The sequence below is a fragment of the Sceloporus occidentalis genome, unplaced genomic scaffold, assembly GCF_023333645.1.
Source record: "Sceloporus occidentalis isolate IW3139 unplaced genomic scaffold, rSceOcc1.0.p SCAF_2, whole genome shotgun sequence".
In the NCBI taxonomy this organism is placed as follows: Eukaryota; Metazoa; Chordata; class Lepidosauria; order Squamata; family Phrynosomatidae; genus Sceloporus; species Sceloporus occidentalis.
Genome location: NW_028316982.1, coordinates 28,752,218 through 28,779,943, shown reverse-complemented (window position 1 = coordinate 28,779,943; position 27,726 = coordinate 28,752,218). Strand labels below are relative to the sequence as shown.

At 40.2% G+C, this 27,726-nt stretch overlaps 1 protein-coding gene across 1 annotated transcript in view; it reads right to left on the bottom strand.

Annotated features, from left to right (window-relative positions):
* The window catches only part of VEPH1 (ventricular zone expressed PH domain containing 1), a 153,222-nt gene that overhangs the window by 30,249 nt on the left and 95,247 nt on the right, over window positions 1-27,726 (bottom strand). The window contains exons 9-10 of the mRNA XM_089508976.1: window positions 19,459-19,598; window positions 11,023-11,157 (exon numbers count right to left, since the gene is read on the bottom strand). Coding sequence (XP_089365102.1) covers window positions 11,023-11,157; window positions 19,459-19,598 — 275 coding nt within the window. The remainder of the gene's footprint in view (window positions 1-11,022; window positions 11,158-19,458; window positions 19,599-27,726) is intronic.

Below are 27,726 nucleotides of genomic sequence, written 5' to 3'. Positions count from 1 at the left end.
ATGAATAAGGTCTTCCTACCTCCTGAGTAGTTGTGACAAATGTTTAGAAATGCTACTTCAATCAGCTAGGGGGAAATGGAGGCTTTTAGAAATAGCTTGGCAAAGAATCCCCAGCAATGAGTATTTAACCACGTTCAGACTGCCAGGCATTCTGAATGGTCTCTGCCTGATATAAAACATCTGGCTGTCATTGATGAAATGTAGCAGAGAAGTGTAGCTGACATACTTTATTATGATAGGATGGGGCAGCTGTAAATTAAAACAAAAACACAAACACCCAGATTTATTAACTCACAATTTGCAAGGGAAAAATCTTTTCCTTGCTGTTTGTCAATTGGTCTTTCCATGACAGTTTTTTATTACACATCTTTTCCCAGGAAAGCTGTACTTAAGCAAGATCTTCTGCTGCAAAGTAATATTCTGCTACTGAAGCCAGTAGAATCTATTGGTTAATGTCATACAGCAAGCCTGGCTATTTAGCTGCCAAATGTAGCTATATGGACTGGTAATATGTGTCTGTACCACCAACTGCTTTCTCCTTCAGTTCCGGTACACTAACTGAAGGAGCAGACATTGTTTCTCTAGGGGCTGGAATGACGTGGTTTGGGAGAAACTCATGCTCATATCATTAATTCTGGCATGCAGACTGCACATGTTACACTGTCTACAGAGTGTCTCTTTACTTCCACAACATACAGTAACCATTCTTGCAGACTGTAGACAGGTACTCAGCTGAAGGAGAAGCTGTATTCATATTCGAAGGACATTGATACAGATCTGACCTTTGCAATCTTTGGAGCAATCCAGATGTGATCTTGACAGAAAGTGCAAACTACTTAAGCCTGTGCTTGAGTCTTAAGCCTCCAGAATACTGTTAACATCAATTATGCTCATGCTACAGTCTTAACCTTAAGTAAGGCCAAATGAATGAAACATACCAAATAATCCTGGTTAGGATTAGAGCTGTTAGTTGCATTGGGCACAAGAATGCTCATTATGTAGCATCTACACTGTAACTTTTAAGTCTTCTGAATATGCCCTGATAACTAGGGAGATAATTGCATTGACAAATAACCCAACTGCTTCCTAATGGGATGCAGCTGGGTTGTGGGATGCAGCTAGGTATTACAGCACATAATTTGCCGCTGCTGCCACTGGGTGACTGCATCCCGGGTCCCGCCATGCTTTGGAGGCTTCTTTTCAAAGTCAGAAAGCTCCCAGCTCCTGGGTAATTTGTCAATGCAATAATCTCCTAGATCAGCCTAGTGAAAAATCTGAAATCAGAATAGTCCCACCCCTTTAAATATGATGCTGCATCACTCATTAATAGAACAGGAATGGTGTATGCATGGAGGTGTGTGTGTGTGAAGGGGTTCATACTTCAAGAGCAAAAGGGACACATGATTTCTGAAACATGCTTGTTGCTTCATTCCCCCAAGCCTGTCTTTAAATGTCAGAAATGACTCCACCAGGGAGAAACAGGGCTGCAGGGAGATTAAATGGTAGGCATAGGGATGAGTTAACACCTAAAGTTTTGCCAATATTTTTACATGACAATTCTCAGAATCTTTCAGCCAACATGGCTGGTAGCCACACTACGAGCCCTTTCCATTTGTTCTTTAAATCAGTCCCCTCATCCTTGGATCTTTACATAGCTGAAGCCAAATTGCAATTCAAGAAATAGTTTTGCTGGCTAGTTTGGATCTTAGAGTGCATATAAGCTTTTGGTAACAGCCTTCCCATATGTTGTTGTGACAGCCAGCTCATGATAAGCTTTCCCCACCAAAGACATAACAGCAACACATTGCGCGCATGCACACACACACACAAAACCCTCAGGGTCCTCAGGGACCTCCCACTAACAGGGGAGAAAATATTTCAGAAGCTGTTGGCTAAGAGAGGAGATTATGAGACTGTAGGAGATTCCAAAATTTTGTTTTCCACAAGGGATTACTTTGCTCCAGTTTTGCAGAAACAATACAGCTGTAATGGTAGAGAGCCTCAGTGCATACTTTTACTGAAAAGAAGCACCAGAACAGCCCCACATGCATTACAGTCTCATACAAACAGTACTATGTTTAAGCAAGTAATACAATTGAGAATAATACAACTTGGTGCTGGTGTGTATTTCATAAAATCATAGAATCACACAGTTGGAAGAGACCTCGAGGGCCACTCAGTCCAAACTCCTGCCATGCAGGAAAGCACAATCAAAGCACCCCTGACAGATGGCATCCAGCCTCTGTTTAAAAACTTTCAAAGAAGGAGACTCCACTGCACTCGGAGGGAATGTGTTCCACTGTCAAACAGCTCTTACTGTCAGGGAGTGTTCTACCTAATGTTTACTGTATATACTCAATTATAAGTCAGCCTCATATATAAGTCAAGGGGAGGTTTTGGAGCCAAATTATGGATTTTGATATAATCCATGGTTAAGTCGCGAGTAAAACATGACACCCCTTCAAATATTTAAACAAGACATGTAACAAAGGATGTAAGGGATGAAGCAATGAAAAACAATGACAAAGAACATACAAAATTTCAGAAGGCATAAATGCTTGTGCTCCCACTAAAGGATGGACGTATGAGTGAGTAGAGGGGGGTCAGTGTTTCCAGGACAGATTATTCTCTTGTCTTTCACCAGGGGATGTTTTTAAGAGTTAAAGTATAGTACTTACATTGACCAGTAGAAAGTCAGCTCCGTTTTTTTTAAGTCATTTTTTGACCTAAATTTCTAGACTTATACATGAGTATATACAGTAGGTTGAATCTCTTTTCCTGTAGTTTGCACCCATTGCTCTGTGTCCCAGTCTCTGGAGCTACAAATACAAGCTTGCTCCATCCTCAATATGACATCCCTTAAAATATTTAAACAGGGCTATCATATCACCACTTAATTTGCTCTTCTCCACACTAAACATACCCAGGTCCCAAAGTCTCTCTTCATAGGGCATGGTTTCCAGACCCTTCCCCATTTTGGTCACCTTCCTCTGGACACTCTCCAGATTGCCAACATCCTAATAATAATAATAATAATAATAATAATAATAATAATAATAGATTTATTTCTAGCCCTCCCAATCACGAAGAATCCGGGCGGGTTACAACAATAAAATACAACAAATTACAATAGAGATAAAAAATCAAACCCTAGACCTACCCCCCCATTCCCAGTACTAAAACAGAATTAAGAGTAATAATATTAAAACATTTAACACATTAAAAACATTAAAACATTGAACAAACAAAAAATAGGCAGAAACATTGGCGGGGGGAAATAGACAGATGAGGGGACAAATATCTCTATATCTGGGGAGGGTAACTAAGTTGGAAAGGCCTGCCAGAAGAGATCCGTCTTGAGTGCTTTCTTGAAAGCTGCCAGAGTGGAAGTGTGACGGATCTCCTCCGGCAGGTCATTCCATAGTTTAGGAGCAGTAGTACAGAAGGCCCTCTGGGAGACAGACGTTAGCCTAGATTTTTTTGGCTGTAGTAGATTTTTCCAGAGGACCTTAGTGTGCGGGATGGACAATAGGGAAGAAGGTGTTCCCTCAAGTACTCTGGGCCCAAGCCATGTAGGGCTTTAAAGGTAATCACCAACACCTTGTACTTTGATCTTTTGATTGTGGTGCCCAAAACTGGATACAGTATTCCAAGTGAGCCCTGACCAAAGCAGAAGCTACATAGAGTGGCACTATTACTTTCCTCAGTGTAAATATTATACTTCTATTGATGCAGCCTAGAATTGCATTGAGTTTTTTAACTGTTGCATGACAGTGTTGTTCAACTTGTGCAACAGTTATAAAACTCAATGCGATTCTAGCCTGCATCAATAGAAGTATAGTGTTTGCTGGGACTACTTCTGTTCTCCAGGAATTTTCAAAGATTATTGCCAGTGGCTCTGAGATTACTTCTGCTAGTTCTTTTAATTCACCTCCAACAAGGCTATGCTACTCATGCTGCTCCTGACTGATAGATATCCATAAAATGCTGGCAAGATAAATAGTAAAATGCTGATAGTACCAGAATGGTGTAGTGATTTGCTTGTTGGATTAAGACACTGGGAGACCAGGGTTCAAATTCATGCTCAGACATGCAAACCCATTGAGTAACCTTAGGCAAGCCACATTTTCTCAGCCTCAGAGGGAAAGATAGGCAACCTCCTTCTGAACAAATTCTGCCAATAAAACCCTGTGATAGGTTCACATTATGGTTACTATATGTCAGTAATGACTTTAAGACACACAACAACAAGAGAGAGAAAGAGAGCATTACGGATCTGAAACAGGCTATAGTTCTCATCTAGATAGCTAAATGCCTTTACAAGAATATTATTTTCCAAAGATGTTTGTAATGATACAGATGCCTGTGTGTTTGCAATATGCAGAAGACATATAAAGGTTCAAATTTTTTACAGGGGTTAGATTATATAGGTGCCTCTTAGTGAATGTTGGCTACAATATGAAAGAATCAGAAGTTGCCAATATAATGTAAAAAGTGTGATGCCTTACAAGAAATGTTAAGTTATGGGCCTAGACAATGAAAGGTCTATGCTCCTCCCTAAGGAGAGTGCATATATCTGTACATTTACTATTTTGTCACATTTTATTGCAGAATCCACAAGTGGATGCTGCAGTGTAGGGAGAGGCAGGATACAAATATAATGTATTATTATTATTATTTTAGGGGATTATCATCTGAAGATTTGCAAACAAAAGGTAAAGCCACTTGTCATGTCCGGTTTTTCATTTTTGCTTTTTACATACAAAGAAAGGCTGCAAAAAAACCTATGTCCAAGCACCTCTACTTTTTCTCATCGGGGTACTATTTTATCCCAGCCACTTTAACATATTGGTGTGGCAAAGCAGAAGTGACATATTCTTGTTGTTTGTAAATAAACCCCATTTGAGGGAAAGTGAAATTTCTTCCAGGGGAGAGAGATATTGGATTTACTGGATTCTTACAAGAAGTATTTTATTTCCTTTTATTTTATGTGATGTTATTTTACTTTTATTATGCCTTTCATTTTCTGTCTTTGCATGTCTGTGTATAACACACTTGATTCTGTATACATAAATACTCCTTTGGACATGGTACATTTTTAATTCTGCAAGAACTGAAATTCTCATTGGAATCACACCCTGTTGGGTAATCCCAACTAGAGCAAACCCATTCAATCAACTGTTGAATAGTGAGTCAACACATAGATAAATTCAATGGTTTCAATGGGACCTACTCTAGTCAGTATTAAAAAAAGGGTAGGCCAATGTGTTTTTATATTTTTTTAAAAGCCCTTTGACCTAGAGTTTTACATTATAATAATTATTTACAATATTTTATGTTTTTAATCAAATTTTATTCAAATCTGTGACATCTTTTTGCATAATCTATGTAATAGGGAAAACGTGGGGGAAAAGAGTAGGGGCCATCTCTGGAAAATAGGGTTATGAATCTAAGGAGACTTAGGAAAATATTTTGTGAGAGAGCACTGGATGTTTTCTTTTTTAAAGGGAGGTAGGAGAAATGTCATAATCCCATCCTGAAAGCCCATGACACTAGGTGAGCTGTGTAACTCCAAGAAAGACATTTTATGGATCTTTCTCTTGCTAACAGCCAAAATGTCAGTGAAGGTTTTAGAAAGACTCTCAATGCTTGGTTTCAATTACGCAGTTTTAAAGTAAGATTGTATGTGTTTTCCTTTTTTTAAAAAAAGATAATTTTAGGCAGTTAAGACTTACCTCAAATATGTTTTGTTTTAAAGGAAATTCCATGCTGCTCACTCGCATGAACTCCAATTAAAGATTAATAGCTTTGACCAGAAATCTTTTGCTGTGCTTTGAAACAGTATTCCTTGCAGTCTTTGAAAATATAATTGCTTTGAAACAGTAATCTCTTTAGAGGGCAAAGGTTGATAGAACTGAGCATGTGCAAAACTGAGCATGCTCCCTTCTGGAGCTCATGCTATAGCCCACAACTATGTGAATTTGCAAAATGCAACCAAGCAATCCATTCTGGCAGCTTTTTCTTGGTCTGCTATTTGAAATGTATTCTCTCTTTTGCAAAGCCATGTGCCATTTTATTTTTCCATATACATATCAACTGCATGTGAAACAGATTTGGGACAAAACCCAAAAACATTTCAAAACATCATGCAGATTATGTTAATGTTCATACCATGTATTTACTACCACCCTACCTATGTTATCTTTATTATAAATTGATTTTAAAACTCTTTTAATTGTAATAAATTAAGAGCCCTCCCTCCTAGCTAACTGTCATCTTCCAGCCTGGAAGGAATGAAAAGACAGGCCCAACACCTTCGGGCCTGAAGAAGAAGAGCCCTCCCTCCTTCCAACTGTCATCTTCCGGTCTGGAGGGAGTGAAAAGACAGGCCCAACGCCATCGGGCCCAGCCTCGATTAAGAAGAAGAGACTTCCCTCCAGTCCATCTGCCTTAGTCCAGGTCTCAGAGGGAGAGCAGAACCGCCGGACCTGATCCCTTTCCCCACCACCATTCCCTTCTCCTTTTGTGTTGTGTCTTTTTAGATTTTAAGCCTGAGGGCAGGGAACTATCTAATTAAAATAATAATTGTAAGCCGTTCTGAGAGCCTGTAAGGCTGAGGGGCAGGGTATAAATACCGTAAATAATAAATTTCATTCTTTTTGAGGGGGGGATATTGTAATTTTATGTATTATATTGTATGTGGGCATTTTGGTGTGAGCCACTCAGATTGTCTTGCTACAGAAGAGCGGTATATAAATAAAAGTTTTATTTATTTATTTATTTATTTATTTATTTATTTATTATGTAAGCACTGCAGAAATCAGAGTTCAGGACCATCCCAAGGTATTTTGATGCCTGAATTAATACAAAATGGCAACACTGCTCCTCAGCCCAGCAACTACATACAAAAAAGTACACTGGACTGGTGGTTGAATTAAACCTCAGTGTTGCCAACAGGACAGTATCATTCTCCACACCTGAGTGCAGGACACCAGTTTAGAGCCTGCAGACATGATGTGTAAAAAACACAATTCTGTCTTCAAGTCCTGGAGTCCAAGAGACATGGCCAAAAGGTTACTCATAGCACACACCACCTGAGGCATTGTGTCATGGCCAGCCAAGATGAGCTCTCGGAGGATGAGCCTCCTCCAGAGCAAGGGCTGATTGAGGCTATGCCAGGTGTTAGTTCTACTCTGCCAGGTCCCAGCTGTGCTTCCCCAGCCCCAGAGCAGGAGGTCCAACCAGATCCTAGTGCTGAGGAGAGGCCTCCTATGGTGCCACAGCCTAGTGGTGACTCTGGAGACGAGGCTTGCCTGCAGGTGCCTTCTTATCAAGAAAGAAGGGCCAAGAGTGCTTGCAGGCGCAGATCCAGGAGGATTGCAGAAAGACAATTAGCAAACCAGCCTCAGGTGGCTCAAGGGAGAGTTTCCCTGATTTAAGTGGGAGAGAGGGTTGAGTTTGTTGCTAGAGTTTATTGCATGAGCCCTTGGTGTGATTACTGTCGCTCTAGCTCCTGACATCTTGTTACCTTGTTATCTTGACCTCGGACTGGACCTCTGTTATCTCTTGGCTATTGTGACCTCGGACTGTTTTGACCACGCTGCTTTCTGGCTTCCTGACTTCGGCTCATCTTTCGGTACGCTTGACTTTCTGGAACCCTGACATCGGCTTGCTTCCTCGGCCTGCTCTTAGACTGCTTCTTCACAAGGTTTGTTTTGCTTGCATGTGTTGGCTGAAGGCTTGGTTATCAGCATAAGTCAGAGATTGCTGGCAGCAATCCCGGACACATTGCCTCAGTTCTGGTCCTAATGGAAGTCTGACCATGTCAACATCTCAACTTGTTAGCAGATCTCTCCCACTTTCCTGTGCCAGTTATGGAAGAGGGTGGGTATTGGACAAAGTACTTATTTGGAACTCCAGTGGACAAAGGCAGTATATTATTTTGCAACAGATGCTGGAGACTAAAAATGGAAGTGGGATACAATGCAGAACAATGGATACAAGCTACAGGAAAAAAGTTCCCCCCTTAACATTAGGATGAACTTCCTGACAGTAAGAGCTGTTCAACAATGGAACACACTCCCTTGGAGTGTGGTGGAGTCTCCCTCCTTGGAGGTCTTTAAGCAGAGGCTGGATGGCCATCTGTTAGGGATGCTTTGATTGTGAGGTCCTGCATGGCAGGGGTTGGACTGCATGGGCCTTGTGGTCTCTTCCAACTCTATGATTCTATATACTCCAGAGCTTGGATTGTCCAAATGGGACAGCTACAGGCTATAGTGGCAGTAGGATTCTAAGGGATTCAAATTTTCATGTGCACTTTCTGTCTTTCCTGTACATAGTCTGTTCTTGTGCACTTCCTGGAGCCATCTGGATGGTTACCACTGGAAGCAAGATAAGGTGCAAACGCTCTTCTGATTTGGTTTTAACATGAAGTAATATAGGTAAATGCTTCTCCAGAAATGCTTTGTGTCCTGGGCACACCAGTTAGGCTCATGCTCTTCCTATATTTCTGATACTTAGAGGAAATCATCATATTGTGTTATTTTGGAACTTAGTATAAAAACTTAATTTTCACAGTCAGCATATTCTGAAAGTAATGCTGTGTCACTATCTTTTTTCCAGGCTGTAAATTATTCCTAAAGTTTTGCCCAGCTCCCATGAATTTTTAAAATTGAGGTGAGGACTAATGCATGAGAAGGTCCCCCCCCCCAACACATTGCCTGCCATAGTACCAACATGAAATCATTCCCCTTCTATATGTCTGATATATATTATATTTGAAATGTAGGGGAAAGTCTCCAGTTGGAAGATTCTGCTCACTGCAAATGGAAGGTACAGTGGTAGGTATTTCAAGTCCAGTAAGGCCCTTGGTGGGGGCAAAGGATTAAAGGCCATGCTTTCTGTCCATGATGCCAGCAACTTTGGTTTAAAACATTTATACATGGCAGGCCAGACCCTGGGAATAATATCATGTGTTCTTTGCCCTTTAGCCTTCTGCACAGAGGATTATTTTCACATAGGAGTATTCAGTCAAGTAATTGCTCTTCTGCAATCTAAAATAGTACAGTCTACAGGAATGGTTGTACATGCATCTGCTGTTAATGTAAAATAGTATAAACATGGAAAGCAACAGATGTCATGAAAGTTTAATGTCAGAGACTGGATTTCAGCAAATATGCTGTGTGTCTATTATGTTTTTCCATCAACCCCCCTCCCTCACATGCTCAGAGATCTTTTATTTCAAAATACAGGATACAACTCTACTTAACACTTTCCTATTAGGTGCAGTGGAAAGGCAAACCATGAGAAACAAACTTTGGACTGGGCAAATGATGGCTACTTAATAGAACAACCATTTTTACCATTTTTTTCTGAACATCCCATTATAGGGATACTGTGGCTCACTGGTTGAGATGCTGACTAAAATGCTGATCACAATGTCAGCAGTTCAGCAGTTTGAGACCGAAGTGCATCATGACGGAGGGAGCTCCTGTCACTAGTCCCAGCTTCTGCCAACCTACCACTTTGAAAGCACGTAAAAGTACAAGTAAGTAAACAGATACCACTTCACAGGGAAGGTAACAGCATTCCATGCTGTCATGCTGGTCACATGATCAAGGAGTCATCTTTGACAATGTTGGCTCCCTTGGCTAAGCAAGGTTGGATACAACTTGACAATAGTTGGATACAACTTGACAATCATGTCAAAAGGAAAATGTTTACCTTTACCTTTAAGTCCCACTATGCTTATTCCATTCATAGGCTGCCTGTCACCTAGTATAGTTAAAAATAGAGCAACCTGCAAAGTCCCTTGCAAACAATTGCTTATCAAAAGCTGCTTGAACAAAAAGGCATTTGCCTAGTGGCAAAGAGCAGGGAGGGGAGCAGCATAGTCTTCTGTGGAAAGGAGTTCCACAGGGTGGGAGCAGTCACTGAGAAGACTCGCTCTTGTGTTCTCACCAGATGAGCCTATGATGGTGGTGAGACTGAGAAAGAACTCTGCCCTGAGGCTCCTAAGACTCTGGCAGGTTCATCTAGGGAGATACAGTTCTTCAGACAGTATGGACATAAGCAGTATAGGGTTTTATATATTATAACCATAACTGGTAGCCAGTGAAGCTATTTAATGTGAAAGGTAAAGATACATTTGATTGTAACCTTAGAATTATTCCTAAAAGAAATGCTTTTAATCAACCGGGATGAGTTAAAATATTTTCAATGAAACACACTTTTCAAAAGTGCCAGGTAAAGAAAGTCTATATTATAGGCTCACAATCTAATTTTACTCCAATGTACTGTTTTTTAATTTGTACGATTCCTAGAGATAATTTGTTAGTGAGGGATCTAAGGAATTTAATCAATCAATTAATTAATAATATGCACATGTGTGTATGTGTTTTCGTGTTAAAGGAATCTGTACAAGAGAGATATGCAAGGAATGATAAAATGATCTTTTATCATTCTGGCCAAACCCACAAGTGTTCTTTTTCTATTTGTGAAAGGCAGCCGAAATAATGTTTATCTAGGAAGTCATGAAAGTAATAATTTTGGACAAAACACAAAAAATAAGTCACAGACAACCAACTTTTGCCACTCATAGGGCAACGGAAAAGATAGGGCCCCTCATATGCTCATGGGTGACATGTGAAAAGAAACATATGCTGCTTTGCTTATGTTCTCTTCTTTATCGGACTTTATGGGGCTCTATGTTCTCCTTGACACACATTGTAGCCATTACTCTGCTCTTGCCCTTTTTACAGAATTTGTATCTAAAGATTATTTCTGTTCCACTGGTGTCTATATGCCCAATTATGGGGAAAACTCCAGTTCTCCCCAAATTTTTTGGCACAGAGGTTTTTAGCAATATAGCATAAAGCCAAGTGGTCTCTGTTTCACCAAAATATTTGAGAACAACATTGATATGACCCCAATATCCAGGTTCTCCAACTGCAGCACAGGTTGTTCATCCACTGAAGTACATTTCACACCTTCATAAATGATCATGAGTAAAAAACAGATTACCTTTTGATGTGGAAATGTAGATTGAACCATTGCCGTTTCAAAACTGTGTGTTCCCTTCAGCTGGGTTTTTCCCCACAAAGTTTTCAGAGCTTGCACAGAATTACTTTGCATGGATAAAGGTTCTGGGAACAAGCTCTGTTGGACAACATTGAAAGAAGAAAGTTTCACATGTAGGCTTCTTTAATTAGATAATTAATATTAAAAAACACACAATACAAAATAATCATTTAAGTGGCCTTTACTTGTTTGTTTGTTAGTTTGTTGTTAACTGCCCTTGCATCAACCTTGACTCATGGCAACCCTATGGATGACATGTCCCCAAGATCCCCTATCCTCTAGCCTCTGCTCAGTTCCATGGCCTCTCTGACTGAGTCTAACCATCTGGTCTGTGGTCTTTCTCTCTTTCACCTTTCCTACCATCACTGTCTTTTATAAGGAGTCATGGTTTCTCATTATGTGGCCAAAGTATGAAAAATATATGGTTTCTTGAACCAAGACCAAATCTCCCTTTGTACTTTGATAATACAGTACGCCCACGTTTTACATGGGTGTGCCATACACTGAAAGCCGTGCCGGAAGAGCCCTTCACGTGCCCCAAAAGAACTAATGGGGCGTGTGCTGCAGGCATGAGCCCCATTACTTCTAATGGGGCTCCAGCATACACTGATTTCCCATTACGCAGAGGCATCCAGATGGATCCCCATGTAAAGGGAGGGCCCACTGTATCTATGAATGTAATTGATTCAGAGATCATAGCAAACTAGTGATTGCAATCACAGAGAGTACCCAAGGCATGGCCCTGATATCCAAATCACAATTTAGCCTTGACATCTGTACTGGGTCTCAGTACAGATATCATAAACCCAATGTAGTCCTCCTTAGAATTGGTGTCACAACATCATAAAACAGAAGATTCTTGGTCAAATAATCTTCATTGCTCTTAAAATATCACTTGTCTTGTATATTTGGCACCTGTATTAAGCAGAATGCAATGGAGTGGGTGCAATATGAATTTGTGGTAGAAATAGGAGAAATGATTGGATACTCCAGTGGGGCAAAAAACCCCACAAAAAACCAAAAATGTAGAGGCTCCACAGACCGCCCCAAAAGGGTGGGTTGGAGGCACCCAGTTTTCCTCCGGAGGGAGGTCACAGCAGCCAAACTGCACGGCGTCCCTCCACCACAAAAAGAACCGTTGGCGCACTCGTGACATGACACGCAGCGACATCTATATGCTGGGAGTTGCTTACGTCACAATGGTAGTCCCCATGTGGATGGGAGGCCACCATTACGCTGCCGCCATGACATGCTACAGTTAGGGAGCATGTGGTTGGTGTGTGCTCCCTAACCTTAGAATTGCTGCCAGGATGCCGCTTCCTGCTAGTATGTACCGGGCCTTAGTTTATTTTCTCAGGAAATCCATTTTAGGACAGGAAAGGGGATAGGCAAAAGAAGTTGACCTACACTTGGTTAGAAAACCTTCTAAAAGCTGGCTCTCCTATGTGGGTGTAAGCTACCATCCTTTGTTGGGGTTGGAGTCACATGGATGCTCCTTCCAGACAAAGAGAACAAAAACACTAATGAACTTCTTGAGAGAAGGGGTAAGTGGTTTTTCTGCAGATAAGAAGGAAGCAAAAGACTTGAGAGCATACACCACATAAAGATACAGGGGTAAAACAAAATTCCAGGCATTATCTAGACCCCCCCCCTCACTAATCACTTTTACAAGCATTGATGCATCTTTGCTTCCAAATGCTTCAGTTGAAGTTTCACACTGGATGTTGAGAAGATAGAATGAACAGAGATGAAAATGTTACTTAGGGCTGAAGCAGACTGGTGGCTTGGATCAGCCCTCAATTGGCCTGGGACCATGGTGACTGGATGGCCCACCACCGCGATCCCAAACAAGCCACCAGCAAGGAGAGCTTTTCCTGCATTCTTTTTTTCTGGCAGCTTTGGATCACCTTAGGCGGACTTGGAGTGGCTTCCAGCTGCTCTGGGGGCATGCGTCATCTGCACGCCCCACCCCCAAAGTAGCTGGAAGCCACACCTTTTGGCCCATCTGCTTCAGGCCTTAGTTCACCCAACATATTTGGTTGTATATTTTCAAACTGAATCATACATTTACATGAAAATTGCATTTATCCACTTTGTATCTCCTGTTATCATCTCCCCCCCCCCACCCCTTTTGTAGTCCAAACTTAATAATCCCCCTCCCTCAGTGCTGGGATGCTGAGATATGGTCAACTGCAGGGGCTTTTGTCAAGCATATATCCTGATGTTTGGCCCAGTACAATCTTGAGGCAGAAGCAGTTGTTTCGCCCAGTACAATCTTGAGCCAGAAGCAGAGAGAGTGTGGACAATAGATGAGAACTGAAGGAAAGATGAATTGGAAAATGGGTGTTTTAAATTCCTTGCCCCTTATGCTTGAGGGCTAAACTAACTCAATAGAAGGGATGTGCCCCTTTCTGCCATATATTTGACTTGAATGATAGCTTAATAAACATTGAATATGAAACTGTACTGCGACTGAAAGCTACAGGCTGATAACAAATATGTGCCGTATTTTTTTTAAAAAAGACAGAGATAGAATTCAATGTGGCTCTGTGGCTACAGTGCAGTTATTAATCCATGCTGACAATGGTGATGATATACCATGTTTCTTCTGTCCTTCCATTTAACTTATTACAGTCTCGGACTTTTAAAACTATATGCCTGGTTTCTTCTCTACAGCTGTTTTATGAGATTATTTCTTCCAAACACAGATTTCTTATTTTGCACTTCATTTGTAGGATTATGTATTTTGCTTCACTCATCAGCTCTGCATTTGCTCCATGACATTTTCTTTTCAACATTCTTTCAATGTCATTTGTTTGATGTTCTTTTTCTTTCCTTTACTTGGCTCAATGAATTATCTTTCCACTAATCCAATTCTGCTGGGGTTCATTCTGCTCTCACTTTATCACTGGTACTGCTGTAATCTGTGTGCTGTTATGCTGTGTGGTGAACCACTAAACTGCTAGTGGCAGACATTTAAAGAACTGCCTGAAATGAGTCTGTCATCTAGATTGACCATTGGATTTTCTTGGGCAGGCTGAAATACCAAAGGCTTCCTTTCCCAGCTGAGGTTTGTTTGCACATAACTCGAGCTTTGCTGTATCTTGTTTTTCTGGTCTTGCTTTTCAGTCTGGCCTTAGTTTTTCCTCCAGAGTTGTTGTCTCATTGGTCCTGACATCCTCTTCCCAACTCCTAACTTAATCCAGATTGCTGCCCACAGTCCAATCAGTCCAGACACTTTAGTCCATTCTTGAATCTCTGCATCTTTGACAGAATATTCCATATCCTCAACAGTGATATCAACTCTTTCCACTGCTCTGCTGGGAGCAGGAAAGATATCTTCCAGTTCCTCAGATTTTTGTTCCTGGACTTTTCGTGAGAGTGTAGTAAACTGTCCAAGTAAAGAGTCGGTGTTTTGGATTCTGTTCACTCAGTGTAAGAATCTGGTATAAATATTTGGCTGAACTATTGTCTTTGTTCATAAATCCAAAGGATTCACCAAGAAGTGTTAGCCCAATAAGGAAAGCTACATTGTTGGCAAATGGTTCCTACTAGGATTCCTGCTGTTTCTTCAACTTTGGTCAAACAAAATAGCTGTGCTCTGTAGCTAACACAAAACTGACAGAAACTCTTGTGAATGGCAAGAGTGTCAGTAGTAGTGAGGGAAAAGGCAAGAAAGAGCTTATGGGAGCCTACAGTTTTCGATGTAGTTTAGAGTCCGGTATCTTATGGACAAAACATGGTATTGAATGTTGCAGAAGAATGAAAATAAAAGACAATTTTGAATTTATGGTATGCGGGCAGAAACTAAAAAGACATCTCTGCAATATTGCAACTTCAGAGAAGCAAAAGGATTCTGTTTTGTATTTGTCTCTTAAAGAGAGATATTGTGAAAGAGGAATATTTTGATTGCAAAAGAGGGGTCCCTGTTAAGATGCAAATGGACTTTCAGTTTCTTGGACTTTGAAAATCTCCCTATTGCCGCATAGCTAGAAGGACAAGGAGCCTGCCTGCAAAAAATATCTTCCCCCTCATAACATCTTTACTGAGGACTAAAACAACTTGCAGGCATCTGACTGACATCTCTAATTGTTTTTCCCCCTCCTGTTTGGTTTGTAACATCTTGCCTGATGAAGATGCCTATGGAGTTTCAACAGCTTGCAGCAAATATATTGTGTATTTCAGTTGGCCAATAAAGTTATCACTGGTGGATTTTTGTAGGTATTTGTTAAATGGCCAACACAGCTCCCCATGAATGTTTAAAGAGAAAGAGATTGTGTGTGAGAGAGAAATTTGAAGAAAGATACAAAGGTCTTTTCCTGGCCATATTCAAAATATGCAGTGTAATCCTGTACATCAAGTGTGGATAATTTTGGTAGGTCTGGGGGCTAATTCTGCTACAGACTGTGTTATACCTTCCAGCGAAACTGGAATTGCCTGGAACTCCACTTCTGGGGTGAGAAGAGTCCTGGGAGCTGCAAAAACAAGTGCAGGACCATATGTGGTCTAAAAGCCATGTGCTGCCTACTCCTGTTGTGCATATCTCCTCCAAAGTAAGACTGTCAACTCTCTCCCTGGCTCATTATATATAATGTAAATTTTAAAAAGCAGTACATTTTAACAGCATTTGCTGAGGCCATTTTTTTTTAAACGTACAGAAGTAGAGGTGCTCTTGATGGAGGTTAATATGGAATTTGCAAGGGGAGAAGGAAGCATGTCCCCCCCTTCAAACCCTAAATGGCGCCCTTGTGTCTTGATCACTTAATTCATCGCTGAATTAAGATATGTACAAAATGAGTTTTGACAGCAGTGAAATTGGGCTGGATTCCTGGAATAATGAGCAGATCAGCTCTCTAACTGCCCTTCAGTGGAAATGAAATAGCGAAACTGAGCTGTGCCTTCCCATGCTTTTTTCACTGTCTGTTATTTGTGGTGTATTTAGACTATTGTGTGGGTAGGAGTAAAAATATTAGCAGAGGTCGAGTCTCCCTTATCCAAAATGTTTTGGACCAGAAATGTTTTGGATTTTGAAATATTTGCATATACATAATAATATATCTTGGAGATGGGGCCCAAGTCTAAATATGAAATTAATTCATCTTTTGTATACATCTTATACACATAGCCTGAAGGTAATTTTACACATAATATTTTAAAAATAATTTTATATATTAAACAAAGTTTGTGTACATTGAACCATCAGAAAGCAAGCATGTCACTAGCTCAGCCACCCATCTGGACAATATCGAATTTTGGAGTATTTCAAATTTTAGAATTCCAGATAAGGGATACTCAGTCAGTAAGAGATATGCTAAATTTTCTGTGATGATGTAGCCTGCAAATAGCAACAACCATAATTTTGTAAGTTAGTGTAAAATACTTAAAAAACAAGCAGAAGTAGTACACAGCTGAAACTAATGACACATTAAGCAACGTTTAACAGAAGACTGCAATGATCAGGATCCCAAAACCAAGACTGCTGCAGACATAATACTGTTGCAGACATAATCCCAGAAAACACTGGATTGCAAATCATCAACCAGCCTTAAACTATCTCACCCCTGCCTCTCTTTCTCCTGTGCAATTTCCTCTTTCTATATTATCCCTTAAGACAGTGGTTCTCAAACTGTGGGGTGGGACCCCTGGGAGGCACACAAGTTGCTCAAGGGGGACTTGAGACATGGAGTTCCTGATCTCCACTTCCCAAACCTTTTCTTTCCTGGAGGAGAAGAGAAAGACAAGGCACTTGGAACAGCTTCCTCTTCTCGAGGGAGGAGGAAGAGGGAAGTGGGGAAGCTCCCTAGATCATGGCATCTGACGAGGCCCATCCCAAGCTGCCATCCCCACCCCCCCCCACCCCCGCAACTGTCCTGTCACTGCCCCAGTTTTCAGGATGAGATGCTGCTGCTTGAATGTGTGAACAAAAATATGTACACTAAACAAACAAAATATTTTTATTAATTTACTATGTCAAGGGGGAGGCATGATGTCTGCATGTAGATATAAAGGGGGTCACAAGGGCAAAAAGCTTGAAAACCGTTCTATGCCTTAAGGGACACAGTGGTGCAAGCACCACAACACTAACCAGATGTGTTAAGTTTGCAAAGCCACTTCAAACTATGTATTCCATTTTTGTTTGACACAAAAATGAATGTCATAAACTCATCAGATGTCATTTCCAGCCCGATCTGGGCATGGGCTAGAATTGGGATGGAATGAGATGGAACAGGTGTTATCGCATGGATTTTGCATCTGATTCCACCGGGAGTCCCCAAGCTGTTCCCCAGGTGTGATTTGGCTGCTGATTTTGAAGAACGGAAAGCTTCCATTCTTCAAAATCGGCAGCTATAGCACAGCTGGGGAATAATTTGGGAGCCGCTTGGGAATGGCTTGGCAGTGGCATTGGTGGCAAAATCCATACGATAACACCTGTTCTCCACTGTTCCATTCCAATCCCAGCCCATTCCCAAGATCGGGCTGGAAATGACGTCTGGCTTGCTTTGTCAGTGGAATAAGAAAATAGATTACCGCACTGCACTCTTATAGTGTTGCTATTCCACTTTTACTGCTCTAGCTGCCTCCTGTTGCATTCTGAGGTTTATAGTTCAGTGAGGCCTAGGAACTCTCTGGCTGAGAATTCTAACTGCCCCCCTCCCTTAAACTGCAAATCCCAACCTGGCCTCCAGCCAAGAGGCAGCCAGAGCAACAAAAGTGGAATTGCAGCACTATAAGGGTGTAGTGTGGTAATCTCTCAGGATGAAGAGAAAGGGAAGGACTGCACTGAATATCAGAGGCAAAGTCCTGATTTGCAAACAGTGGTTTAGAGGAAACCTATATTAAATCACCACTGTGCTATAATCTTCTTTAGATGAATGTTCTGCTGTAGTGTTGATCCAAAAACAGATTTTGGGTGTCAATGGATTATTTAGGACAACACAAGTATTTCCTATATCATATTGCTGTTGTTAATAATAATAATAATATAATAAACCATTTATTTATATACTGCTTTTCCTGGAGATCAAAGCGGTTTACAGCAATTAAAATTATGACCGAAGCCATAATACAATGTAAAAACAGTTAAAAATATAATTACAATCACAGTTACAATATTAACAATTCAATAAAATCATCTAAGAATAACACAGTTAGATAAAATTGCCAGATAGGGGAGTACAATCTCAGAGAGAATTGGGAGGGTAAGCTTGTTGAAAGAGGTAGGTTTTTAATGCCCTTTTGAAGGCTTCCAATGACCCGCTCAAGCGGATATCTTCTGGGAGACCAATCCAGAGAATGGGTGCCATAGCTGTATAAGCCCTCTGTTGGGTTGTCACCAGTCTCACCTTAGGGTGTTCGAGTAATAGTTTCCCCGTAGTTCTAAGGGTGCGGGGCAGATTGTGCTGTCAAGTCAACTCTGTGACTTCTGATGACCCTATGAATGAGAGACCTCCAAGTCATACTAGCGTTAACAGCCCTGTTTAAGTCTTACAGAATCAGATCCATGACTTCCTTAATTGAGTCTATCAATTTTTAATGTGGTCTTCCTCTTTTCCTACTGCCTTCTGCCTTACTAAGCATTATTGTCTTTTGTAGGGAGAATTTCTTCGCTGCTATGTCCAGTTTCAGTTTAGTCATCTTAGCTTCTAGGAAGAGTTTAGGCTTGATTTTATCTAGGACCCATTTATTTCTCTTTTTAGAAGTCTGAGGTACTTGTAAAACTCTTCTCCAGCAACACATTTCAAATGAGTTGATTTTCTTCCTGTCAGCTTTCTTCACTCTTCAGCTTTCTCATCCATACATATAAATGGGAAATAAGATGGCATATTTCCATATTTAAGTCTATTTATACAGGGCAGATATTTTTTGACTCTTTAACCTTACAAGCATAACCACTAGTGAGGGTTCATGGACTTTGCAGTACAACAAAATTTATAAGGTCAGACATTGCTGGTCCAGAAGTTTAAAAGAGACTGGCAGGGAAGACCCTCTCTTACACACAATTCTGGAATGAAACATGGCCACAATGTTTTATTAGTAACTCCTGTTAGAGCCTTGGCAGAGTGTGGTAGAGTATGGGACAGATCCTGGCAACAGGCATCTCATATGCCATCTGATGAAGCTCCTCTCCCCAGCCTGCCTGCTCTCTTTCATCCTCAGAGGAATACAAAGGAAAACCTCCTTTGAACAAATAATGCCAAGAAATGACTTGAAGGCACGCAACAACAACAATTGAAACCCACTGCAACAATTCACCTTCCAAAATGGACAGAAAGACCTATGTAATGTCCCAAGAGATTTCAATTAACAGTTATCTTAATTGGAAAAAAAATCTTTAACTATCAAAGCACCACAATTTATAAATTCATGTATTGCACACACCTGCTGAAAGAGAAACATGATATGGATCCAAAGCTGAGGCTGTCGGCTGATGAGAGTAAAACTGGATTTACTGTACAGGCAGTAATGGCCTTTCAAGGGACAACTGAAGAACAGCTTTGCAACACAACTTTTAACGGTATCTAGAAACAAATATACATGCTGTTAGCATTATCTCCAACTATCTTAATCTATATCTGAATAACAATAACAATAATATAGTTAAAGTGTAAAATCTTTGTAGATATCCAGTAATATACTGGCACTGCATCAAATGCAACCTGAGTCAGTGAGGTGGTTAATGCACTAATTTCTAACATCAAAGTGCAATATAAACCACTATGTGTATGGTCCTAAGCATGCACAAGCAGAGGTGTTTCATTTTTGACTACAATTTGAAATATTCTATTTGCACAACAGGAAATACATTCAAGGAACATTTATAGCTAAGAAATAGGAAGTTTACACTCATGCTAACATGGTGGTCTGGATTTGTGACCTATGCTTGTTAAAGACTAACATTGTTTGAACATAATGCTAAAAGTTTGCAAACAAGCTAAATAATTTTTTCTGTATATTTCATAATAAATGCCAGCAATATATATGTTGCTGTTTAACTGTTTAGGATTTCTTAATAATATCTACATTTCTGAAACCATTAAGAAATAGATAGATCTGTGAAAATTTGCATCCATGTGCTTTCAGTCTGACCCAGAATGACAAGGTAACACATTCTCAGATAGTTCCTCGGGATTCTTTCCTTCTGCAGAAAGTCCTGAGAGGAAAACCATAGCACTCTATGGATTGCCTGAACAGCTGCCAGTTTATTACACTCCAATGGAAGAAACATACCAGGATCTTTTTATTACCATTGTTCCAAAGAGTGTTAAGTATACATTACACACGTTTTATACCAGAATAATATAAATTCTATGTTTTGCTTTTGATTTGTTTGTTTAGTGTTGTGTTGAACTTCAGGGTTCCTAGTTCTCTGAACAACATTGTGAACAGCAACTGGCCTATCAGACACATTAGGGGTGCAATCATAAACCCTAACACCTGGGAATAATTTGCATAGAACTCAGTGGATTTACTTTTGAGCAGAAAGATACAGGGTTGCATTATAAGTGGATATACCAAATGCCTATCTTCCCATAGCAATGAACTTTGAGTGGCTTATTTACATCTTTTCTAACATAAAGAATAAGAGCAAGTGGAGAGCTGGGTGTTTAATGTACACCATCTGTTGCTTTGTTTAACAAAATATTTGACTACATTCAGCATAGATGCAATCTTATTTTTTAAAATAAGGAAACTTACTTGCTATTAGTCAATATTTAATCAATGGGTTCCATGATTAAAAAGCTTTCTAACTTACATCAGTTCAAATACACTGTAAGGACTAAAATAAATCTTTCAGTTCAAACATAATTTTCAGGTTCAGAACTAGCTACAATGAAGGACTGTTGTGGGTTTACAGACATTTTTAAGTGAACTACAGAGCACAGAAGGATTTCCTTTTGGAAGCCATTTATTGTTAACCAGAATCAGAGTGAGATGCTGTAGAAGAAACATATTTATGTGGCATATATATCATGCCATTAATTCCAGCATCTGTAGTAAATCAATTCAAATTGACCAAGTAAGCGGACTCAGATATCATGAACCAGAATATCTCAATTTTCAAACTTGCAATAAAACAAGACAAGATTTTCAAAGAGAAAACATAATGTTGGGAATGTATTACAGTTTGCAGTGATATGGGGTAGAAACATTTCCATTTCTTCCACTTCCATTTTTACAAACCTTCACCAAGTGCTTAATAACATTAAGGAAATTATCACACGAGGGCTACTTACACTTTCATTATGCTATTCTAACATTATTTAGCAAGAACGATACAATAGTGAAACTGCAACACTTTCACATGGTGTCGCAATAATAGGGCATTAACAATTCATGAATGGTAAAACAGGGCTTTTACATTCTGCATGTAGAAAGAAGGTGTGATCAGAGAGAAAAAAACGGGTAATCTCTTGCCACTAAGGAACATTCCTGTGACTCACAAGTGTGATGCAGGAAGTGATCTTGCTGAACAGTACACTGGGGGACTGGGGAATTCAATTTATTTTTGGAAGGTTTAATGACAGATTCTCAACGGCTCTGTTGAAATGTGATTGCTTTTCACATGTTCGCAATAGCTCTAACGAAATACTATTGGCAAGCCATCGCTTTTTTGTCTTTTATGAGAAGTTGCACTAGTACGACGCTTTGATAATGGGACGAGTATGGTATGTGCATGACATAGTGTGAAAATCTTCCTGTGATTGTGCAAACATGACGAGAGCATAATCCTTTCCTCCCATTTCTTATCCCCGTGTGATAATCTCCTAAGACTGTTTTAAGGCTGCAGTATTATATACACTTACCTGGAAGTAACTGAATGGAATGTAATTTCTGCCAGAAATTTGGGTAGACATGTACAAGATTGTACTATTACTATGCTATGTTGCCTTATTGATATTTCAAGTTAAAATATTAGTGTCTATTGGGACATATAATTAATATGTGGCTAAAAAAATCATTTATGAAATAAAAATCACATGCTAAATCAAATCACAGTCCATTTAGGTGGGCAAGTTGTGAGAATTTGAATCCAATTCTTCCCAGGACCCACTGTGAGCTACACCACTCCCAAAACAAAAAGTAGGAGTAGCCTGAATTCTACATTCCTAAAACCTCAGGCTTTTTGCCTGGATACAGGGGGAGAGAAAATAAGGTCCATATGCTGAACCTTAGCCTAAATACACGAAAGGCATCAGATTTCATCTGATCATGCAAGCCAAGCAGAGCCAGCTCTGGTTAGTACTTGGATGGGAGACTGCCAATGAATACCAGTTGCTGTAGGCTCTATTTCTTAAGGAACAGCAAAAACCAGTATTTCTTGGTGAGTATTTATTGCCTAAGGAAACCCAATGAAATTTATGGTGTTGCCATAAGTCATTGCGTGACTTGACACCCCTATGCACGCACACACATACACATGCTATACTTTGTTTTAAGAGAGAGTCGTGGTTCCTATGGCCTTCCTGGAACATAATTCTTCCTTTTGTGTGGAAAATAATATAGGCAGTGTGGTCTTCTGTGGGTCACAAAACTGGATTGGAGACCACAAGCAACTTCTTGGGCCCATGCTGCCTCAATCCCTGATTTAGTGCATTGGGGATTTTTCTGCATTTCTTTTAACTTATAAGGCTCATTTTCAGCCTTCACATTCACAAGATGGCTCCCTTTCTCCTTCAAAATGATATATGCACTGACAAAAGAATAATCTTCACCACAATCCAGAAGAGATATACCCATGTGAAAACAACTTTACGCATGTCTAGACAATGTGGCTACATATAAGCATCTGGGTACTCATCCCTTGCCTCTTTTTAATGCTCACCCAGGCCACAATGCACATGTCTATTTAGAGCAACAACTATTACATCCAATTAGCTAACCAGGTCTAGAGCAACATAGAAGCTACATAGAACAAATAGAAGCTGTATAGTACAAATATCAAATATTTATTGATACTATCATACATTTATCAACTGGGCCAATCACATCAGCTATATTCATTCAGTAATGCTGATCCATAAGAAACTCACATATGGCCAACTACCAGCAAGGTAATTAAGTGTGTATATGATCAATGCTCACAAAATGTCATAGTTTTCCATACTTTCCCCTGGCTTAAAAATAAACAGATTAAATGCCAGTCATAGTTTTGATTAAATTTCAGTTGATATGTTAAGGCAATGATGTCAGGGAAAGAGCTGAAACATATTTAACATGAAAAGAAAATACATGAGAATAAACTTGTGTGTGTGTGTGTAGGATCGATGTAGAAGATTGGACTGAATTGCTTTCAAAATCCTTTCTCTCTTCTTTCCTTTCAGTGAATCCCAGTGTCTTGCTAGATCTAGGCTGTACTAAAACTGGCCTAACCAATTCACTTGGTAAACTATTTGACTCTCATATGCTTGGGGGCACATTCAAATACGTGATTCCCCCTAAGATAGGTTTAGGGAGAATTCGCCCCAAAGCTATTTTACCACCACCAACCACCAACATTTTAAAAAAAAGCTATTCAGGGTGCTATACTGTGTCAGTGATGCTTTATATCTTGGTTTTAAAAATGTCTCTATTGGCCTTAAAACCATTGGAAGCAGAAACATGACAAAATTGCCCCCACAGGAAAGTATTTTGAATAACTTTTTCAATGAATGTACTAAGCAAAAACAGATATTGAGGGAAGAACCAGTTTTCTGGCAAAAGAGATTCCACCAGTGGAACCCAGAAGAAGGTGATTCTTCATCCCCAACTGAGGAACCTTTTCAAAACCTCCCAAAGGTTTCACATCAAGTGTTCAGGGGGCTATGGGGGTGGGAGAAAACATTTTTACAAAAAACTGTATCTAATTTCTGTGCAAAATGTATCCACTTTCTGTGCAATATGTTGTTTCTTTACTTTTCAAAAAAGTTCTAAAGTTTCATCAAAAATCATCAAGGAATCCACAAAAACTCTTGTAATCTCACCCTATGGACAGAGAACTTTTGAAAGTATTTGTTTTTGCCTCTGAGAATGAGATAAGTGAAAACACTGGTGTAATGCCAATAGACGTCACAAAGATATTCCTTAAAATGTTACAAGGGACAAAAGGCATTTGTGGGGTTCTTGCTCTGTTAAAATGTTGAAGAAAAGAAATAAGATATACAAACATTCTTAGCCATGATACAGGATGTTATTACAGAGCACTTTTGATATATGGAGCCACCTCAAACTTTTTTTGGAAAGGTGGGTGGGGATATAATAAATAATAAAATCCACATGGATAGTGATAAGCTTTTATCACAAAGCATACACTAAGCAATAGGAAATGCATACATATTAAAAATCTTCCTCATGTTCTGAGATACAGGGAATTTCTTTAAATCAACAACATATGGTGACCTTACTTAGTACTTATTTCTCTTTGTTTTCCTTACATCAGTATGCAGGACTATGAGTTGGTTCTTATGAACACATTGTTAAGGAAAATGCAACATGGGATATACAGTGAAAGAAATAAAACATGTATGTGAGAGTCAGGGTGACTCAGCAGAAGCAATTAGGAGCCACACAGGTGTAGAAGGTAATGGAATTAACAAGTCCTAAATGCCAAGGACAGAAATGCAAAGTGGATAATTGAACACACCTGAGAATTGTTAAGTGGTCAAGGCTGAGATGATGAAATCATTAATTGTGGGTTGAACCAAGAGAACCAATGAGAGTGGATGTACACGCCCACTGGGTGGAAACTGGCAAGAGTGGGTGGTATTATCCAATGACTATAATAATGGCTATGAATCCCAATGTATTTTGTGGGTAGTAGTGAGGAGTATTATTGGAGTTGTGTTGGATAGTTTTGGAGCTGTATATAGTAGAATAAAGTAGATCTTTTATATAAGACTACTGAGTTGTCTGGTGTCTTGGGTGAAGATACAAGAGCTAGCTGGATCCTCAAGAAGTGGGAAGACTTCTGTGGAAGGAAGAGTGAGAAGGCTTGGAGAGTTTGTCAGGGTCTTCAGCCTATTCTCTGTAACTCTGCTGCTTTAGAGCAAAAGCTTTAACCACTGACCAAAACTGGTCAGCGCCGGTGCGTAACAAGGTGGTGAGTTCGAGCCAGAGGTGAAGAGCTACAACTCCCATCATCCCTGACACACATTTGACCATGAACAGTTAGAAAAAGAGGGTCAGAAAATGCCCTCTCTGAAAGACATGGGGGGAGCAGAGCTTCAAAGCAGACAAATGACTGTACTGATGAATTCAAAGTAACAGCACAGGCAAGTTTTAAAAATTTCTCTTAGTGCCTTATCAATACTGTAGCACCTTATATCACTTCTAACATATTTGTCTAAACATTTTAATGAGTCAGATCCAAATTGCCTTTCCCCGCATTTCAAACAGAAGACATGCAACTAGAATCCAGTGACACTACTAGGTAGTATTATGAAAATTTGCAGGGGTTGCTGTGTTGGCCATTTAGCAAATTCAAACAAAAATCCACCCAGCAGTGATACCTTTATTAACCAAGTGAAATACACAATATATTTGTTGCAAGTTTTCAAAGCTCCACTGGCTTCTTCATCAGACAAGATGTTACAAACCAAACAGGAGAAGAAGAAAAAAGGAGAAAAAAATTGGAGATGTTAGTAAGATGCCTGCATTTTGTTGTTCCTGTCCTTAGTTAAGAGAAGGGTAAATTTTGCAGGCTGACTCCTCCTCCTTCTGGCCATGTGGGAATTGCAAGGTAAGACTGTATGGCACAGATAGCTGAGTCTTCCAGCATTTCACTAGTGTTTTGTGTTGCCCTTTAGCTTCTACTGCCTGAGGTACCTCACTCTGTCAATCCAACTTCCAAATCTTACGTTCATGTCTTGAAGCTAGTAGCAATCAAAATTTGGAAACATTACTTTTTTGGACCACAAATCCTAGAATCACCCAGTCAGGGTGGCCACTCATGATTCTGACTGAAACATTCTGAGAGAGGTAGTCCAAAAAGTAAATATTCCTAGCTTTGACATTTCTGTGGTGGAATCAAGGTTTTGATGCACACTAGCCCCACTGACATGCAGAATTGTATACAGTGGACCTTTGTTAAATGCTGGGGTTTGGTTCCAAGATCCCCCGTGGATAACAAAACCTGCAGATGCTGAAGTCCCATTAAATATAATGGCATAGCAAAATGGTGCCCCTTATAAAAAATGGAAAATCATATTTGAAATTTGAAATTTATACTTTTTTGAACATTTTCAAACCGTGGATGCTTGAATCTGTGTATTTAAAAAAACCATGTATAAGAAGGGTCTACTGTATGTGAGGTCCTGGAAGTGAAATTTAGTTTTCTGGGTAGGATGCTAAAAGCCCAGACTTCCAAGTTAGATTTCATGGAAATGCTACCTCTTCCATGTGCAGGGTCAGATAAACTAGTAAAGCCAAGGAGTTTCAATGTATTGGTGAGCTATGGGGAGGGGGTTTCTTAGATATTGGCCCAAAACAGATGGGCCAAATGATGCAGTTTCTTGCCACATTTGGGGCATAGCATTTAGATAACCCATGTCCCAAACGTGGAAGGAAACCCCACCAGATCCATGTCATTGCTGAAGAACTGGGCTGAAAAGGAGGCTCCTCCCTCCATAACTGTCATCCTTCAGCCTGTGAGGGAGAGAATAGGCTGGCCCAGCTCCATCGGGGCTAGCCTGAAAATAGAGGCTCCTCCCTCCATAACTGTCATCCTTTGGCCTGCCAGGGAGTGAATAGGCTGGCCCAGCTCCACCAGGGCTAGCCTGAAGAAGAAGAAGAGCCCTCCCTCCAGTCCGTCTGCCTTGGTCCAGGCATCAGAGGGAGAGAAGAACCACTGGACTTCATCCCCTTTCCCACCACCATTCCCTTCTCCTTTTGTGTCGTGTCTTTTAGATTGTAAGCCCGAGGGCAGGGAACCATCTTATTAAAAATAATAATTGTAAGCCGCTCTGAGAGCCATTAGGGCTGAAGGGCAGGGTATAAATAACTTAAATAATAAATAAAAGGAGTGGTAAAATATCCATCCTTTCACTGGCCCAGCTCAAAACTGCAGCAGCAGCCCAGATCAGGGCTGGGTTCATGTGGTTGCTGCGGCTCTGGCATGAATTGGGTCAGCACAGCCACAGACTGCATTTTTCAGCCCATTGGGAAACATCTTCAGGCAAGAAGAATCTGAACAAAAGGCTGGAGTTCCACTTAAACCAAAACAGTGGAAGAGCACCATTTAAAATGAACTCTGATGGAAAGCTGAAAGGAGCTGGGGAACATTAGGGACCCTTTCACACTTCATAGAGTCAGCTCTCCCCTTTCGCAGGCTTGCTATTGTTCCCAATGGTAGTGCGTACATGCGGTGACACCAATGTGGTTGCACGCATGTTGTGTGCCATTAGGAACAATGGGACTTCGGGTCTCATGGATTTTGCTATCTGCGGAGGGGAATTCTGGAACAGAACCAATGCACATACCAAGAGCCAACTGCAGTTATAACACTGTGATTCCACTTTACTTGACATGGTTTACAGCACTTTATAAATAAAGGTTAATAATGGTTTCATCCTATAGAATTCTAGAATTTGCAAATTCAGGAGGGGTATTTAGAATTCTCAACTCAAGAGCCCTGGTGCCTCTTCAAACACGTACAAATCCTCACTTCCACAA